Here is a 15,221-nt window from a genome sequence, read left to right on the forward strand (position 1 = left end):
AACACCCGGATGGTCCAAGCCGAGTTTTCGGCAAGTAGATCTTCATCGCATTGATTCTAATTCCAAATCTTGCTGCTTCTTGGCTTTACGCCTCACACACCTTCGCTGTTGTCCTGCCGATTATGTCGATGTTATCAGCGAGGCAAAGAAATAGGAGAGACAGGTAGAAGATCGCTTCGAATGACACCTTCCAGGGCGACGATGAAGATCAGACAGGAGAGCCCGTCACCTTGCCTCAGACCCCTGTGAGATTCGAATGATTCCGACATCAAGTTCGATCACCTTTTTGTAGACTGTGTGAATGACACCCAGCTTCCACACCTCGGATAGTTCTTCCTGCTCCGAAATCGTTTATATACCAAAGAGAATAACAAGGGACTAAGGTTGCATTCTTGTGGAACCCTTTACAGGGAATTTATTAGCGAGAAGTTGAACACTGACTTGGATTTTGTGGCAGGGTCAGAGGTTCATGGAGACACAGCTCCAACGCCGTCAAAAACGTCGCCGAAAACTTGATTTGCAACCGGTCCAAGTGATAGCGAGCAATTGTTTGACTGTGGAGTGACTAGGATTACTAAGTATGTGAAAGGTCTCGGCATCCGACCTCCCCAGTATGTTCTGTTTCACCTAATCAGCTCGATGCCATCAAAAACTGGCCGAAGGTTCACAGTCTGAAACTCATGTCCGTAAAGGGCCACGAAGTTAATGGGCAATTTATCTCAAATTTATGTAGTCTTACCTCAGGAGCTTGAGATTTGAGAAGAATAATGTGTCGTTGCTTTTTGCTGCTGAGATAGCTGAGATTTGAACTTCTGTATCATTCCGAGGTGATTATCGGCGACAAATACTGTGGATAAATCTCGTAGAAGGACAGAGTCTACTACAAACATCCCAGATTTGGATAGTCATTTCTGAAGCATACAAGGCAATAGCAATCACGGGACATATAGGAACAAAACACTCTGAAAGAAGCGGCAGATTAGTTGTAACCTATAATTTCTTCCTGGAATATGATCCAGATGCTCGCCAAGATCACTTCATCCAGATGTATAATTATAAAAAAAACAAAGAGATCTCTAACTAATAAGCTTGCCAACTTGTCTGAATCAAATGCAACAGTTTCCTAAGGCCGTTACTGTTCGGTGTACCTGCGATATCTCGGATCCGTTTTTTGTATACGTATGTATGGGCTTACCTTGCCTGAACCAAAATTCCTGATTGCACTTCTCCCTGTAATCGCAACTTGTCATCAAAAGGCTTCCGTGAACCTAATGCCATTCTTATCTTTCCGGATAAGTCCCAATGCGCCGCGCGTGCGGTTTGTTCCTTTTTTTAACACCTTTTTTTAATTTATTGATTAATCCTTCTCCCCCATCCCTGCCAATATAACTAATGCTATCGTGGGTACGTGTTGTAAAGGGGTGGTTGAGGTGTAGGTGACCAGATATATATATACATGTACATTAAACCTTTCGCTAGCGTCTGCGCCATGTCTCACTTAACTACAGTAGCCCCCTTGTGTGCGGGGGGCCCATCGGTGGCTGATTGGTTGGTCCGTCAGTGTTGTTCGGGATGTATATATATTGTTTTGCTTTGAAGATTTAGAAAAATACAAAAACAACAAAAAAGCGACGACATTTGTCCCGCGCATTAGAGATCCGACTCGACGCCACTGTCCAGGAAGTCGCGCAGCAGGGTGCCGACCTTGATCGGGAACACACGGATGATGGTGTTCAGGTACAGCAGGTACTTCGGGATGGACACATCGACCAGGCCGCGCCGCTGCCCATCGATGATGGCGGCGGCCGCCTCCTCCGGCTTCACCAGCCGCATCAGGTTGGGGAAGCGCATGTGCGGTCGCTTGCACAGCCCCGTATCGACCATGTACGGGTAGACGGTGGTGAACTTGATGTTCGGTTTGCGCGCGTCCTGCCGCAGCTCCTCGGCCAGCGCCTCCATGATACCGCGCACCGCAAACTTGCTGCCACAGTACGGCACGAGGTTGTTCAGACCGCACAGCCCGGCGACGGAAGACATGGCGACGATGTAGCCTCGGTTCTTCTCGAGCATGCCGGGGAGGTAGCTTTGCAGCAGCTAGCAGAGCAAAAGGATAAGCAAAGTAAAAAAAAAAGGTTGTTTCTCTTTTCCTGGATGTGCTCAGAGTCACTTCCATGCAAAATACCTACCCAGAAGTGGGCCATAACGTTGATCTCGAACGTTTTGCGTATTTCGGGCTCCGTCTGCTGGAGCAGCGGATGGGTCGGCATGATGCCGGCATTGTTCACCAGTATCGTTACCGTGCCCACCTCCTGCCGTATCTGCTGCGCCGTCTCAATGATCTGCTGACGGTTGGTGACGTCACAGCTGCACAAACGAATGAAATTGTGGTGGCGTTACGTTTAGTGTTACTGCTACCGTTACCGGTGTGGTGCTCAGCGCTAACGGTGATACTTACACGTAGCCGAATGCATTGCCGCGCTGCTGCCGGATGGTGGCGACCGTGTCCGCGTTCATCTTCTCGTTGATGTCGACGCAGACGACGGTGGCGCCGAGCTGCGCGTACTGCAGCGCCATGCAGCGGCCCATGCCGTGCCCGGCACCGGTAATCAGCACGATATCGGTGTGGACGGTGTCGGCGGCCGGCGGCACCACCAGCCGGTAGAACGACTCGAGCGTGTGATAGATCCATCGTACCAACATGGCGACAATGTCGATGATGAGGATCACCAGATTGTACATCTTGACGCCCGCGTTCGGTGCTGCGGTTTGACTGGAGTTTCGGAAATTACCGCAACATCGATGAGATAGAGAGATACAGAGAGGGGGAGAAACAAACAAAGGGGTGTGGTTAAGACTTGGTATGCTCTTCAGACAGCACGACACATCTGCAGGCGGGCAAGAAGGCAGGACACTTTGTTAACTAACAAACAAAAACACGTCGCAACAGTTTCTCTTTATTCTTTTTCTAAACATAAACAACGCTCATAACGGTAACAGTATAAGTAGCCAATCAGAAGTAGTCACAGGCCCCCCTCTCACAGGTCCGACTGCAGGCCGGTGTCGAGCAGGTCGCCAAACTCCTGGCCGACGCGCAGCGGCATGTTGCGGAACCAGGTGTTCAGGTACAGCAGGTACTTCGGGATGGACGCCTCGATCAGGCCGCGCCGCTGCGCATCAATGATGGCGGCCGCCGCATCGTCCGGCTTGACCATCTTCAGCAGGCTCGGGAAGCGGGTGTACGGCCGCTTGCACAGCCCCGTGTCGACCATGTACGGGTAGATGGTGGTGAACTTGACGTTCGGCTTGGCCGGATCGGCCCGCAGCTCCTCCGACAGCGCCTCCATGATGCCGCGCACCGCAAACTTGGTGCCACAGTACGGCACGAGATACTTGAACCCGATCATGCCCGCAATCGACGACAGCACGACGATGTGGCCCCGGTTCTGCTTGATCATGTCCGGCAGCAGCGACTGGATGAACTATTAGTTTGTGTATGTGGCAGGGAGGTTCAAGAGTGAGGTTAGTAAAGTTTGGTCCACCAATTCTTCATAAATTCAGTTACCCAGAAGTGTGCCAGCACGTTGATGTCGAACGTTTTGCGGATTTCGTTCTCCGTCTGCTGGAGCAGCGGATGGGTCGGCATGATGCCGGCATTGTTGATCAGAATGCTGACGATGCCGACCTGCTCGCGGATCTTCTTGCAGATGTCCACCACCTGCTGGCGGTTCGTGACGTCACAGCTACAAGCACGCAGATAGATAGAGGCGTTTGAGTATGCGCGTGGTTGTGTTGAGAGCAGCCACAGCAACAAAACTAAGGGCTCTTACGTGTAACCGAACGCTTTGCCACCCTTCGACTTGATGGCGGTGACCGTTTCCTGGTTCGTCTTCTCGTTCACATCGACGCAGACGACGGTGGTGCCGAGGGCGGCGTACTGCAGCGACAGATTCTTGCCCATGCCGTGGCCGGCGCCGGTAATCAGCACGATGTCACCGCTGACGTCGCGGGCCGGCGGCAGCACCGCCATCTCGAACACGCCCTTGCCGACGATATAGATCGCCTTGACGAGGAACACCAGCACGTCGAACAGGACCAGGACCGCGTTGTACGCCATCACTGCCGGGTTATTGGAGGACGCGCTGCAGGGTTTTGAAACATGGGGACCGGTTTTTTTTTCTTTGGTGCCGCTCTCGAGATTGATGGCGCTCTCTTGGTAGGCGGGAATTGCGGGTACGGGGGTAGAGGATCTTGGACACACACAAACACACATAGGATACACTTGGGTCACACGGGACGTAGGACATAGCACGCGTGGGTCACAACGGTTAATGGGGTAGCAGTTGTTTTAATGTTTTCGAATTTTGACAGCTCATACTACTTAATGGTAATGACATTTAACGAAACAAAAACACACAGGTGGGAAGAAGCGAACGAGTAAAAAACATCGCAATTGGATTCATAATGTCCGATGTGGATGAGTTGGCAGCAATGGGTTTGAAAAAAAAAGCAGTGACACAACATTTATTGAGCCATAATCGCCCAACGCAGGGGGGGGGGGGGGGGGTGACGCCGATGGCGATGGTAACGAACGGGCCGATAATGAGCGGCTCTAATCTCCCCCTTGGTTGTCGTAAAAAAACAAACACACATGAAATGTACCGAAGGCGTTCCCGTGTATATCTCACGATAGTACCTTGCCCCAGGTGCCACTGCAAAACGGGCGGGAGTTTATCGGCCGGTAAGCATTGAACTTGAACCTTTTTGGCTGATTGGGACTTCTCTGATACGGGGGGGGGGGGGGGGGGGGGGAGCGTGTGTGTTAAAGACCGTGGATTGGGGGCGATTAAGCCGCGGCTTTGGTAATGGACCTCCAGGTACGGGCATGGGTCAAGGTACGGTAGCTACCCTTACTGTGTGGGATTAGCAATTTTAAATGTGTCATTGATGCCTATTAGGAATTTGTTATTTTTGAATTGTTGGGATGATATGACAGGATCATACAGCAGGTCCAGATCATATGCAAGATTTGTCAACATTTTGCTAAGGTTGAACAACCAGCTAGTCCTAGATAGCCGAACAATTTACTTTGGAGGTTGAGGAGATAGGGCAAACTACGCTTCTGTTACTCCAATTAAGCAAAAAGGAAATGAAATTGGAAGGAATAACGAAAAATCCAATTGAAGGAGAGCATTGGAACACACCAACAACTCCCAACTCTTGACATCCAACATCCAAGATGATCCAAGATGTTGATCAGATCTTGATTCAGGTGATGAGAAGATGAGATTAATGGAGTAGATGAGGTGATGAGAAGATGAGTATGGAGTCTCAACATTTGGATAACTTGAGTTGTTTTGGAGGGCCAACTATAGTTTGCTAAGCTAGCGCCAGGGTGGTCTAGGCATGAATTCCACGCGCAGAGGTCATTTCCCTGCTCTAGTTGAGGAATTATGGCGTGCCATTAAGGGATCTGGTTGGATGGATAGGCTGTGGTGACGAGGACCAGCATCGCAAGTGTCGCCCACCATTCAGAACGAAAATTTTGCTACTCAATCTTAAATGCAAATGAAGACTGCACCACAGTTGCCAGATTGATTTCGCTCCACTTGAGAACTCTCCGAGTTCTGGAGGCGTCAATTGTGCAATACACGTCTTGTAACGCTGACGGTGCTCAATGATAAGATGTGCGATGAGGCGCAGCAAAGCCTGTCGAAGGTACGTTGCCAACACCGATGGACAGCTTCACTGCCGAACCAGAACCACCTTCCTCTAGCGAGCTCTGGATGATGGATGTAAGGGGAGATGAGTTACATTACAAACACATAACACACAATTGACAGACTTGGAATACACACACAACACACACACACAGTTGATTTACAAAAAAAAAACACTGGGAGAGTCGGAAAAAGGTTGAGGAAATACGGTTTCTGGGGGAAAACGAAGTGGAAGTCGCCACGACACGCTCCGCAACACACTTACTCTTGCTGTGGCATTTCTGTGGCTGGTGTCTACGAGGTACTGCTGCTACCGCTGCGTGGTTGAGTGACGGTTTGCCGATTGATTGAGCCTGCCTGTAGAGAGGAACGCGACGCTTTCGGGCACCCACCGTATCGTAACAGGTTCAGAGTTCAACTGAGACCGGACGGGCGTGACACGGCCGCGTTTATTGGGATTTCGTGCGGGAAGATTGCCACCAACCCGGGGTCGCTCGCTGCTGATTACCGAGCGCGTGTGTGCAGCCTTCGTCGTATCACAACGGCCTGTTCACACAACCAAGAACACACACACACAAACACACACACACTGGAGTGATTAGAAGGTGGACCTTCGCGACGCACTCGCACTACGCGAATTGGAATCTCTGAGCACGATAGGCACAAACAAACACACACACACACACGAGCAGTCTTATCAGGCGGGTCTCACGCTTGATCCGTCTTCGTTATCAAGTCCCCCTGATATAGGTTAGGGCTGATGATGATTATTGGGCCGGGCTGGGCTTGTCGCTGTCGTTCGAAGTGAGCCCCCCCCCCTCTCTAGCGCTTCCAAAAAGGCTCTCCAAAGCTAAGGCGGCAACACTTTCGGCTAATGGCGGTGTAAAGGTCACACAGGTGATGGATCACCGCCGTGTGTTGCTAACGCGCAGAAACAACGAGGACTCTACACAAATGCGATTCTAGAGTGAGTACTTCTTGGGCGACTTGCGTCGTTATTCTCGCCGTTCGTTCTTGACGCTGTGAACGGGGCTCGTTTTTCCTTTCCCAAGCAACCAGGATGCTTGCTGAAACAAACGATTCACAAACAATTATGTCTCCTTTGTAAACTGCACAACACGAGAGGGGAAAAAAATAAAGAGCCCGGTGCGTTACTAGAGCCTAGCCCGGCGTACCGTACTGCTGCCAATCGCACACTGAAGCTTGTCCGCCCGGCCCGGTGCCGTTTTAAGCGGGCCGGTCTCACTGCCAGATGCCGGCGTGGCCCGACCGTTGCGCGAACAGCGCGCGCGCGCGCAAAGCACGCTTGGGCCTGCCTCCCACTGCTGTTTTTGCCCTTTTCCTGCGGGGGAGTGGGGCGTGAGGGAAGATGCTCAGTACCGGTAGGGCCTAAACCACACACACACACGCACACACGTAGATCCATTTTGCACGGAAACATGTGCGAAAGAATGGCGCAGAACGATGGTCCCGCACGCACTTGTCTTTCAGGGGGGGGGATAAGAAGGAACATCTTTCGGGGGTAGGGGAAGGGGGGGGGGGTTGTGGGTATGAACCGGGTTTTTTGTTGTTGTTCTGTTGCCGCCGAGCAGAGGAAGAGCAGAAGAGGGATAAATTGCAACAATCATGGCGTCAACCAGCGCCAACCTTCAAACCGAGGCGGTTTTCGAGGCGATACGGAAAGAAGCAGTGGAAGCAGAAAGATTGAGCAAAAAAAAGAAACGAGGATCTTCAAGCGGGAAGATCGCTCCCAGGCAAGGCACAGATGGGAATTATCCAGCGCTGGGAATAGGCATCGGTGCTTGCGTATATTCCGCCCGCGTGTCGCTTTGCGCACTTGTTCAATTCCTGGCGCAGAATATACGGCGGTAGCAGCAAAAAAGTGGAATGACACGCACACACACACAGAGCGAAAACAAAACAAACCCATATGTTACTTCGTAGTGGAGCTGCTCGCCACCAATTGCGGTCCACAGTACAACGTGCGTGTCATATGCAGGCTGGGAGGGCTGCAGCAGCAAAAGATGAAATCGCAAACCTGCGCGTGTGGATGGCAGAGGGCGAGCAAACGAGGGTCCGTCCGTCCTCCCTGTCCCTCAAGGCAAACCATTCCGAAGATACGAGTGGTGCGGGTTTTCGAGATCATCAACACCGCAGGTCCCCGCACTGCCGCTGACCAGTTGACTGACCTTAAAACAGTGTCACACGAAACCCTCCGGCGGCTTCGAAGGTCAGGATGTGGCCGTGCTGCCAATCATGGTGGCAGTTTCCATTCCCGATAGCGATGATCCCGATCTTTGCGCACAGAGCACACAGGAGGAGGGGGAGGAGGAGGAGGAGGAGGTCAATCAATGGCAGGCTCGCTAAGCCCTCCATCTCTGTGACTATGGTCCGAGATATCTGAGCGTTGTGCTGGGGAGGCACAAAACCCGCCGCCACTGCCGTGACCTTGTCGATCGAAAACCGAAAGCAGAGCGCGGTCTCTTTCGCGGGTGGAGCTGCAACTCGGTTGCGGGGCGATATTGACCTAGGCCACAGTGTGTGAGCGCTCGCGCAAAAACAAAAACAAAAAGCGCCAAACCTCCGTGCGGTTCGTTGTCTGGTTCTTGTGCAGCTCACTCTCACTCTCGGGTTGTTGTTTTTTTTGTTATCTGCCGGATTGGCTTTCGGAACTGGTTTTTAAAATCAAACCAGTTTGCACACGCGCATCCTTTCGGTGCAGAAATCGCGGTTTGGGGCGGTGGCCCCAAACACACACGGCAGCGAGGACACGCCGAAGGACACGACGCAAGGCGGGCAGAGAACGCCGCTTGGTTCGCAGTGCGCAGTGCTGCTGCCAGGGTTAATTGCACGGGTGACGGCGGTAGGATGGGCTGGGGTCGTTCTGCGCAGCGCTGCGATATTGCGCTGAAAGAAGCATGCGAAAGCGCGCCACAACGCGCGGTCGTTCTTGAGCGCGTGTGCTCTCGTTGGCAGGTTGTTATTTTGAACCCTGCCTCCTCCAAACCGGTTCATTAATCTGTGTCAATGTGCTGGAGAGTTCTACACCCCAGTTCTGCATCTTAATTTAGGGGGCACACCCGCTCTACTACTCTATGCACACACACACACACATTGGTTATCACCGGGGCTTGTTTTTGTTTTGCTTCTTCTAAACCAGCTCAACCCTCCTATAAGCAGCAAGCTGCAAAGCTGTGGACAACTTTGTTCAAGCTGTGACAAATGTGCGAATCGATTGTGGGTCAAACACGCTCACACACACACACACACACACACACACACACACACACACACACACACACACACACACACACACACACACACACACACACACACACACACACACACACACACACACACATGTACTCACACACACACACACACACACACACACACACACACACACACACACACACACACACACACACACACACACACACACACACACACTCACATGTACTCACACACACATACATATACGAGAATGTAACAGTGAAGAGGAGCGTGAGGGGGGTGAAGAAGGCTTCTTATGCTAGGGTAGAAGCCCACAAAAGAGTAATCAACTTCATTTGCCAAGAAGAAAAAAAATTGTGGGGCTCTACTACAACAGGAAAGAAGGTCAGGATGGGAATCGAACACGCTCGCGGTGCTATGGGCTCTTTCTTTTCAAAGGCTTTTTTTTAGTTTCTTCGCATCCTCTCCCATCCGAAGATTATTCTCATTCTACCTAATGAATGAGGTAGTTTTTTCACAATCGCTCGGGATACACAGCGGTGGGACGGTGGGTATGAGTATGAGAATCGATACAACGCCTTTATTTTCGTAGGCGTCGATGCGTCTACCGATTCAACTAGCAGGCAGTCCCAAATTTGCTACTTTAAACTCGTTTATAAGTATTGCTGGGATCGCTCAGCAGTTACTAACACTGGTCTCATGACAGAATCATACATAGTTACCATTATTATTCCGCCGAACGAATCTGGTGGCGTATACCCTCGAGGAACGCTGGGCAATATTGCGTCAATACTTTGAAAATCATGGTGTGTGTGTGTGGAAAAAAAACCACTTCTTTTCAAATGTAGCACATTCTTCGGGCACTGAGAACTAGTGATGGGTAATCCGGAGCGGAGTCATGGATCAACTCCGACTCCGGTGCGCATAATATGACTCCGGCTCCGGATCATAACTGAATTCGACTCCGGATCAGTCCGGATCAGTCCGGATCAGTCCGGATCAGTCCGGATCACTCCGGATCAGTCCGGATCAGTCCGGATCAGTCCGGATTACTCCGGATCACTCCGGATCACTCCGGATCACTCCGGATCACTCCGGATCACTCCGGATCACTCCGGATCACTCCGAATCACTCCGGATCACTCCGGATCACTCCGGATCACTCCGGATCACTCCGGATCACTCCGGATCACTCCGGATCACTCTGGATCACTCCGGATCACTCCGGATCACTCCGGATCACTCCGGATCACTCCGGATCACTCCGGATCACTCCGGATCACTCCGGATCACTCCGGATCACTCCGGATCACTCCGGATCACTCCGAATCACTCCGGATCACTCCGGATCACTCCGGATCACTCCGGAGCTGCACATTTTAAATTGTCTGACCACTAGAGTGACAGAGTGATTGCTGCCGGTACTGCCGCTATGCAAACATGTTTTGAGAAATTTGTTTTTAAAACGCAACGGCATTGACCATATACCAAGAGTGAGCGAAAACCAAAAGACTTACGCACACACCCAAATACGTGCAATTTTGCGCGCGCGTTTGTTGCCCTTAAGCGGTACGGGTAAGGGTGGCCTTAACCTTTCCCTTCGCGAAGGCACAACCCCATTGCAGAACGAAAAGAAATCCAGTGCAACTACGAGCTCAAACCCAGTACTTGCTGTAGCAACACATTGGATGATACCATTGGAATGATTAAGAAATAAGATACTGTTTAATTTCCTAACCTGTAAAACTGTCATCGTTTGTCATGTGTCTCTATCGTAGAGAATAGAACTCATCTGTTGCTCATCTGTAGCCCATCAGCAATTCATGTCAGTCTACTTAGGTTTGTTAACCTGTAAAATGACCTAATGGGCAAATAAATTGAGGAGTTCTTGCTCCAAGTAGAATTGAGGCAACATTCTGGAAAATAAAATACCTCAAGTGGTTCTGAGCAAAGCGCTTAATGGAGCCACTGGAATACATTGGCTTCAGAGCATCATCGCCAGAGCCTATGCCACTTCTTCTTTGTTGAAAGGTCTATATCGCTGTCTAGATTCAATCAAGCAAGCAACCCAATGTCGAAGATCAAACACCACAACCACTCTTCGAGTGAGTCTCGTTTTGTTCTTTACCACCAATAATGGACCTCCAATCATCTCCCTCCCCGTCTGCTTTAAGCCAGCTGAAGAACCAAGAGTTCTCCGCACTTCTGAGCACGCGTCCGTGTACTGGTGGACACTTCTTGTGCGGCTACGGCTGTGGTTCTTTGTGACCGTGTGGCATTGGACCGGACAGTTCCCTTTCCCTTTCCTTGCACAACGGTGTGGAAACAGCAGCAACAACTCAACAAAAAAAAAGAGGTGACACGCGTCCCAAACGCGGTAGGAAGTCGGCCTGCACTCGAACGCTCGGTTCGGGGTCCGGCATGCTGCACAGCACCAAGGGCAATGATCATATAATTGGCCCCTTCATGTGTCATGGCGGGCACCGCCGCTTCCCATCCAGCCCGGGGCCCGAAGTGTGCCGGAGCGGGTGGACGATTAATTTATCGCACTCACCCCAGGTCCTTGGGGTCACGACATGCGGGGTGACGCTCGCGCGCGTTCTGGAAAGTGCTTTGCATCCCCCTTCGCAGGCATTTTTAGTTTTTTTTTTTTTGCAACATTCCCTGTCCCCCTTTTGCTTGGGAGAGGGGAAGCTAGGGGAAGGAGAGGGCAAGCAATGCGACCAGAACTAGCTAGATGTCGCCTGCCGTATAGATTCGGACGATGCTTGTCAGTTTCGTCACCCCAATTAGCACCCCCATTGCTCTGCCGCGTGTCTTTACGCGTGGTGGGGAGGCGCGCGAGGGGAAATGTCAATGCCACACTTCCACAAGGTGTTTGCCGTCTTTTGTGTGTTGACTTACCGGTCGCTGGCGGGGCTGGTGTCTTCGGGGCTGCTTCTTGGCGGGCGGGGCGGTATGCCGGAGTTTGAATTATCGATGAACTGCCTGCAGACGGGAAGGGTGAGCGGTGAGAATCAATAAATCAGAAAATAACTGGATGAGACCTTGGAAGGTAGGTGTAGGAGAGGGAAGAAAACGCCTGGAAGATTGTCTCGATAGCACCCGAGCGCCCAGTAGCGCTTGTGTGTGTGTGCAGGCAGATGGTGGTCATTAGGCACCGCGTGGAAATTCAACTTCCCTGTCGCGTCGTTCTGGAATCGTTCGGCGTCAGCGTCCATTTTAAAAAGCATTTGCGTGTTGGTGGATGTTATTTTCTTTATCTTGCCCTCTCACACAAGTAAATACAGCCCGCTTGGTAAGGTTTTGTAAGTGCGGCGAAAGTACGCACAAAGAAACGATGGTGACCCACATTGGGATACGACGTTGCGTTCGTCGCCTGGTGCACGCATAATGGGCAAATAATCGTTACTTGCGTGCCACCCAGCACCTGAAGTGAACCCCCCACGCATTAGGTCGTGCGGCTGGGTGCGTGTTTAGCCAGCAATTAGCCCGTGCTGCTAGGAGTTCCTTCACTGCTCTTGCTTTACAAGAGTCTCGAGGACTCTCTGGAACTCAGCAGAATCAAGAACCTTGCGGAGCGCCAGACATTGTGGAGCCATTTGGTGTTCCCACAGTTCGGACACGCTCGGACCTCGGAACACTTCTAAACGCTCCAGGGGTCACCCCTTACGTGGATGGGGCGAATGTGGTCGACAATGCGTCGGTTGATCCGATCACATTACAGCACACACACACGGGTGGAACATGCTGGCAGTTCGTGCTGCTTATCGCAAGAGTGCATCCGATCGTTTCACGGGCGCAAATGGGGGGTGGGGGGGGGGAAGGGGCGAGAGAGTGCATTTGTTCTTGAACAACCTATACCATATGAGAGGTAGCATTCGAGCGTGTCGTCCGCTTTCGGTATGATGATACGGACATTGGACATATTTCTAGTCGCCTCACGCAAACTCACCTGTCGCTCCGAAACACGGAGATTGCATTGTCGATGTTGTCGTCCTGGAGCATGTTCATGGTGATGGTGCGGAGGGGCAGTATTTCTGCAAGACCAGCCAACGGTGTGTTGTCGGATTATAGGTTGCTGTGGAGGATGGTTTATAGTGGAGCGCAGCAAAGATCACACCGGAAAACGGGTCGGATTCAAAGGGTCGTCCTCAGGGAGACACGCCACACACTCACTTGTCCCGACACACATACACAAACACACACACACACAATCCCTCGAATGAGACACACGTGGAGCAGGGACTGAGGGAATTGGGAGTGGAAAACCTCTGGCCAAAGCAAAACAAAAACAAAGGGGTAAATCGCAAAAATCTCCGATCCGTCCACACCCGCTAGCGGCTAGAAGGCGACTAACTGGAAGAGCTTCCAGCGGCGTACCGGCACACTACGGTGCAGCACACACACACGCACACACGTGCTACTCTTCCTAACGCTGTGTTGGGGCGCGCGCTCGGAAAGCGCGTCGCGTCGTTTCGCGCGTCCTCGCAAGCGCCAGATCACTTCCACCACTACTCCACACACAGTGGCCACACGTTTTAGTCGTTTTTTTTTTTGTTGTCTTTTTGAAGCACCCCTTTGCCTAACACCCCTTTCGGAAACCTCTCCTCTCCACCTTCCCCCCGCCACCAATTGGTCGTCGTCAAACGAGAGCAATTTGTCCAAACAAACGGCGCGTGTATGTCTGTATTTACCACCCCGCGACGCGGTCGTTTTCCTTTTGCCGTCGGTTAGCACCGCTGGGGTCACGGTGCCCTCCGTCCTCCCCTCCCCCCCGCCCCTCCACTGGTTGCTTCCGACACCCTTTCGGACGTTCGTGTCGGAAACGAGCCGCACAGTGGGGTGTCGGGTCTCTTTCGCCCATGGTTTGGCGACGCCGACGACGATTGATTAGCGGCGGCTACCGATGAGGCTCACGTTTTACAAATGAGATGCAATCATGAGATGTGCTAATCATCTAGCATCATGTCATCGCCCATGGTTTGATCCCCTCCAGACATTCCCGAGCTGCAAGCCTTCTGCTCCAATGAATTCGAACCAACAGTGGCAGTGGCCAGATCTCAATATCAACAACAGCGACAGACCTATTGGTGTTCCAATCAATCAATCAATCAATCAAACTCTCCAACTAACTTTCAATTTCTGTCCACCGGCGCAGCTCAGTGTGCGGCAACGACCACCGGGCGTGTGTGTGCCACCTTTTTGGATAGCTGTTAGCTTCGTTTAACAATACTACACCATAGCGTTGTTGTTTTCTTTTTCTTTTTACGTAATTTTTTCTCCCTCCCACACCCGTCCTTCCGCCACGGTTGGGGTAGCCGCTAATGCGCTGGCAAGTAGTAATGAGCACAGCCGGCAAACAGGTGCGTATGTGTGCTCATGATACATTCATGAGCAAACGCGTGCACATGCTAGTGGAGATGTCGACCGAAAAGACATTGGACAACATTGCGGGGTGCGCAGGGGTGAACACTGCTCAATGTCAGTCAGTGGGTGAGTTCCGTAACTTCTTCGCCGGAATATTTTGGGGCAGCTTAAGGTTGCCGCCCTGCACCCCAAGGATGATATTTGCGGTCTTGTACGGTGGTTATCGATGCTGCTCGATATGGAGAGGTTTGTGAATATTGAGACAAGATTTCTTGGACTAGAAAGATTGTTGGAACATGACAGAAATGATGCTCCTAGGTGCTCCAGATGTGCAGAATTCAAATTCTCTTATGTCTTCTATATATCTGACTAACGTTCAATGTGAATTGATGAGCACAACTCTTTGGGAGAATTGGGAATTCTTGGAAGACTACGACATTGGCCATTCTTTTAGGATCGGGATGACGATATGAAGATCGCAAGACTGTCTTATTCGCATACATCTTCAATGTATGGATAGATCTTCGATGTCATTTGGCCAGTGTCATTTTTGGAATGCTCTAAAAAAAATCTAATAAAATTCTGACACAGTGGAAGTAGAAGATGTTTGGAAATTTTACCATTTTTTACTTCCGGCAATATCTGCTAGACATCAGTTAGTCTGAGGCTGAAAGTGAGATGGTAAATTTTACTCCTGGGATTGTTCAACAAACTCAATATCCTAATCCAAAATGTTGTCAACGTTGTAGATGTTTGGGAGATCGAACTGTAGTGCAAGTAGGTGTGCTTAAGTTTTGGGTAGCTTAGTCTGGGGATTAAATTCCATGGAGATCTGCTCTCGTACATACCTTCAGTTGCAACTTCCCCAAAATCTATCAAATGTTACATTGACCTTAGCGT

General features: G+C 51.0%; 1 protein-coding gene across 4 annotated transcripts; it reads right to left on the minus strand.

The window, feature by feature from the left end:
- Window positions 1–1,327: 1,327 nt before the first annotated feature.
- Window positions 1,328–13,489, minus strand: LOC1271983 (short-chain dehydrogenase/reductase family 16C member 6). 4 transcript variants are annotated; one of them, XM_310845.6, is made up of 5 exons: window positions 12,907–13,489; window positions 11,856–11,939; window positions 2,456–2,770; window positions 2,187–2,364; window positions 1,328–2,094 (listed from the first exon to the last, which is right to left on the minus strand). In XM_310845.6, the coding sequence occupies exons 1-5, from the start codon at window positions 12,963–12,965 to the stop codon at window positions 1,651–1,653; spliced, it is 1,080 nt and encodes a 359-aa protein (XP_310845.5). In that variant the 5' UTR covers window positions 12,966–13,489; the 3' UTR covers window positions 1,328–1,650. The 4 variants fall into 4 exon arrangements, with proteins under 4 accessions (XP_310845.5, XP_061513538.1, XP_061513542.1 ...); XM_061657554.1 differs by lacking the exon at window positions 11,856–11,939 and having other exon boundaries at window positions 12,907–13,322; XM_061657558.1 differs by lacking the exons at window positions 11,856–11,939; window positions 12,907–13,489 and adding an exon at window positions 5,983–6,971.
- Between the last annotated feature and the right edge of the window lie 1,732 nt (window positions 13,490–15,221).

Source organism: Anopheles gambiae, chromosome X (assembly GCF_943734735.2).
Source record: "Anopheles gambiae chromosome X, idAnoGambNW_F1_1, whole genome shotgun sequence".
NCBI classification, from domain to species: Eukaryota; Metazoa; Arthropoda; class Insecta; order Diptera; family Culicidae; genus Anopheles; species Anopheles gambiae.

Excerpts from the sequence above, each read along its gene's own strand:
- LOC1271983 (XM_310845.6), bottom strand. The coding sequence starts at position 12,965 with ATGAACATGCTCCAGGACGACAACATCGACAATGCAATCTCCGTGTTT. Across the intron at positions 11,940-12,906 it reads TCCGTGTTTCGGAGCGACAG|GCAGTTCATCGATAATTCAA; the intron begins GTGAGTTTGCGT and ends TCCCGTCTGCAG. Across the intron at positions 2,771-11,855 it reads ACCAGCCCCGCCAGCGACCG|TCAAACCGCAGCACCGAACG; the intron begins GTAAGTCAACAC and ends CCGAAACTCCAG.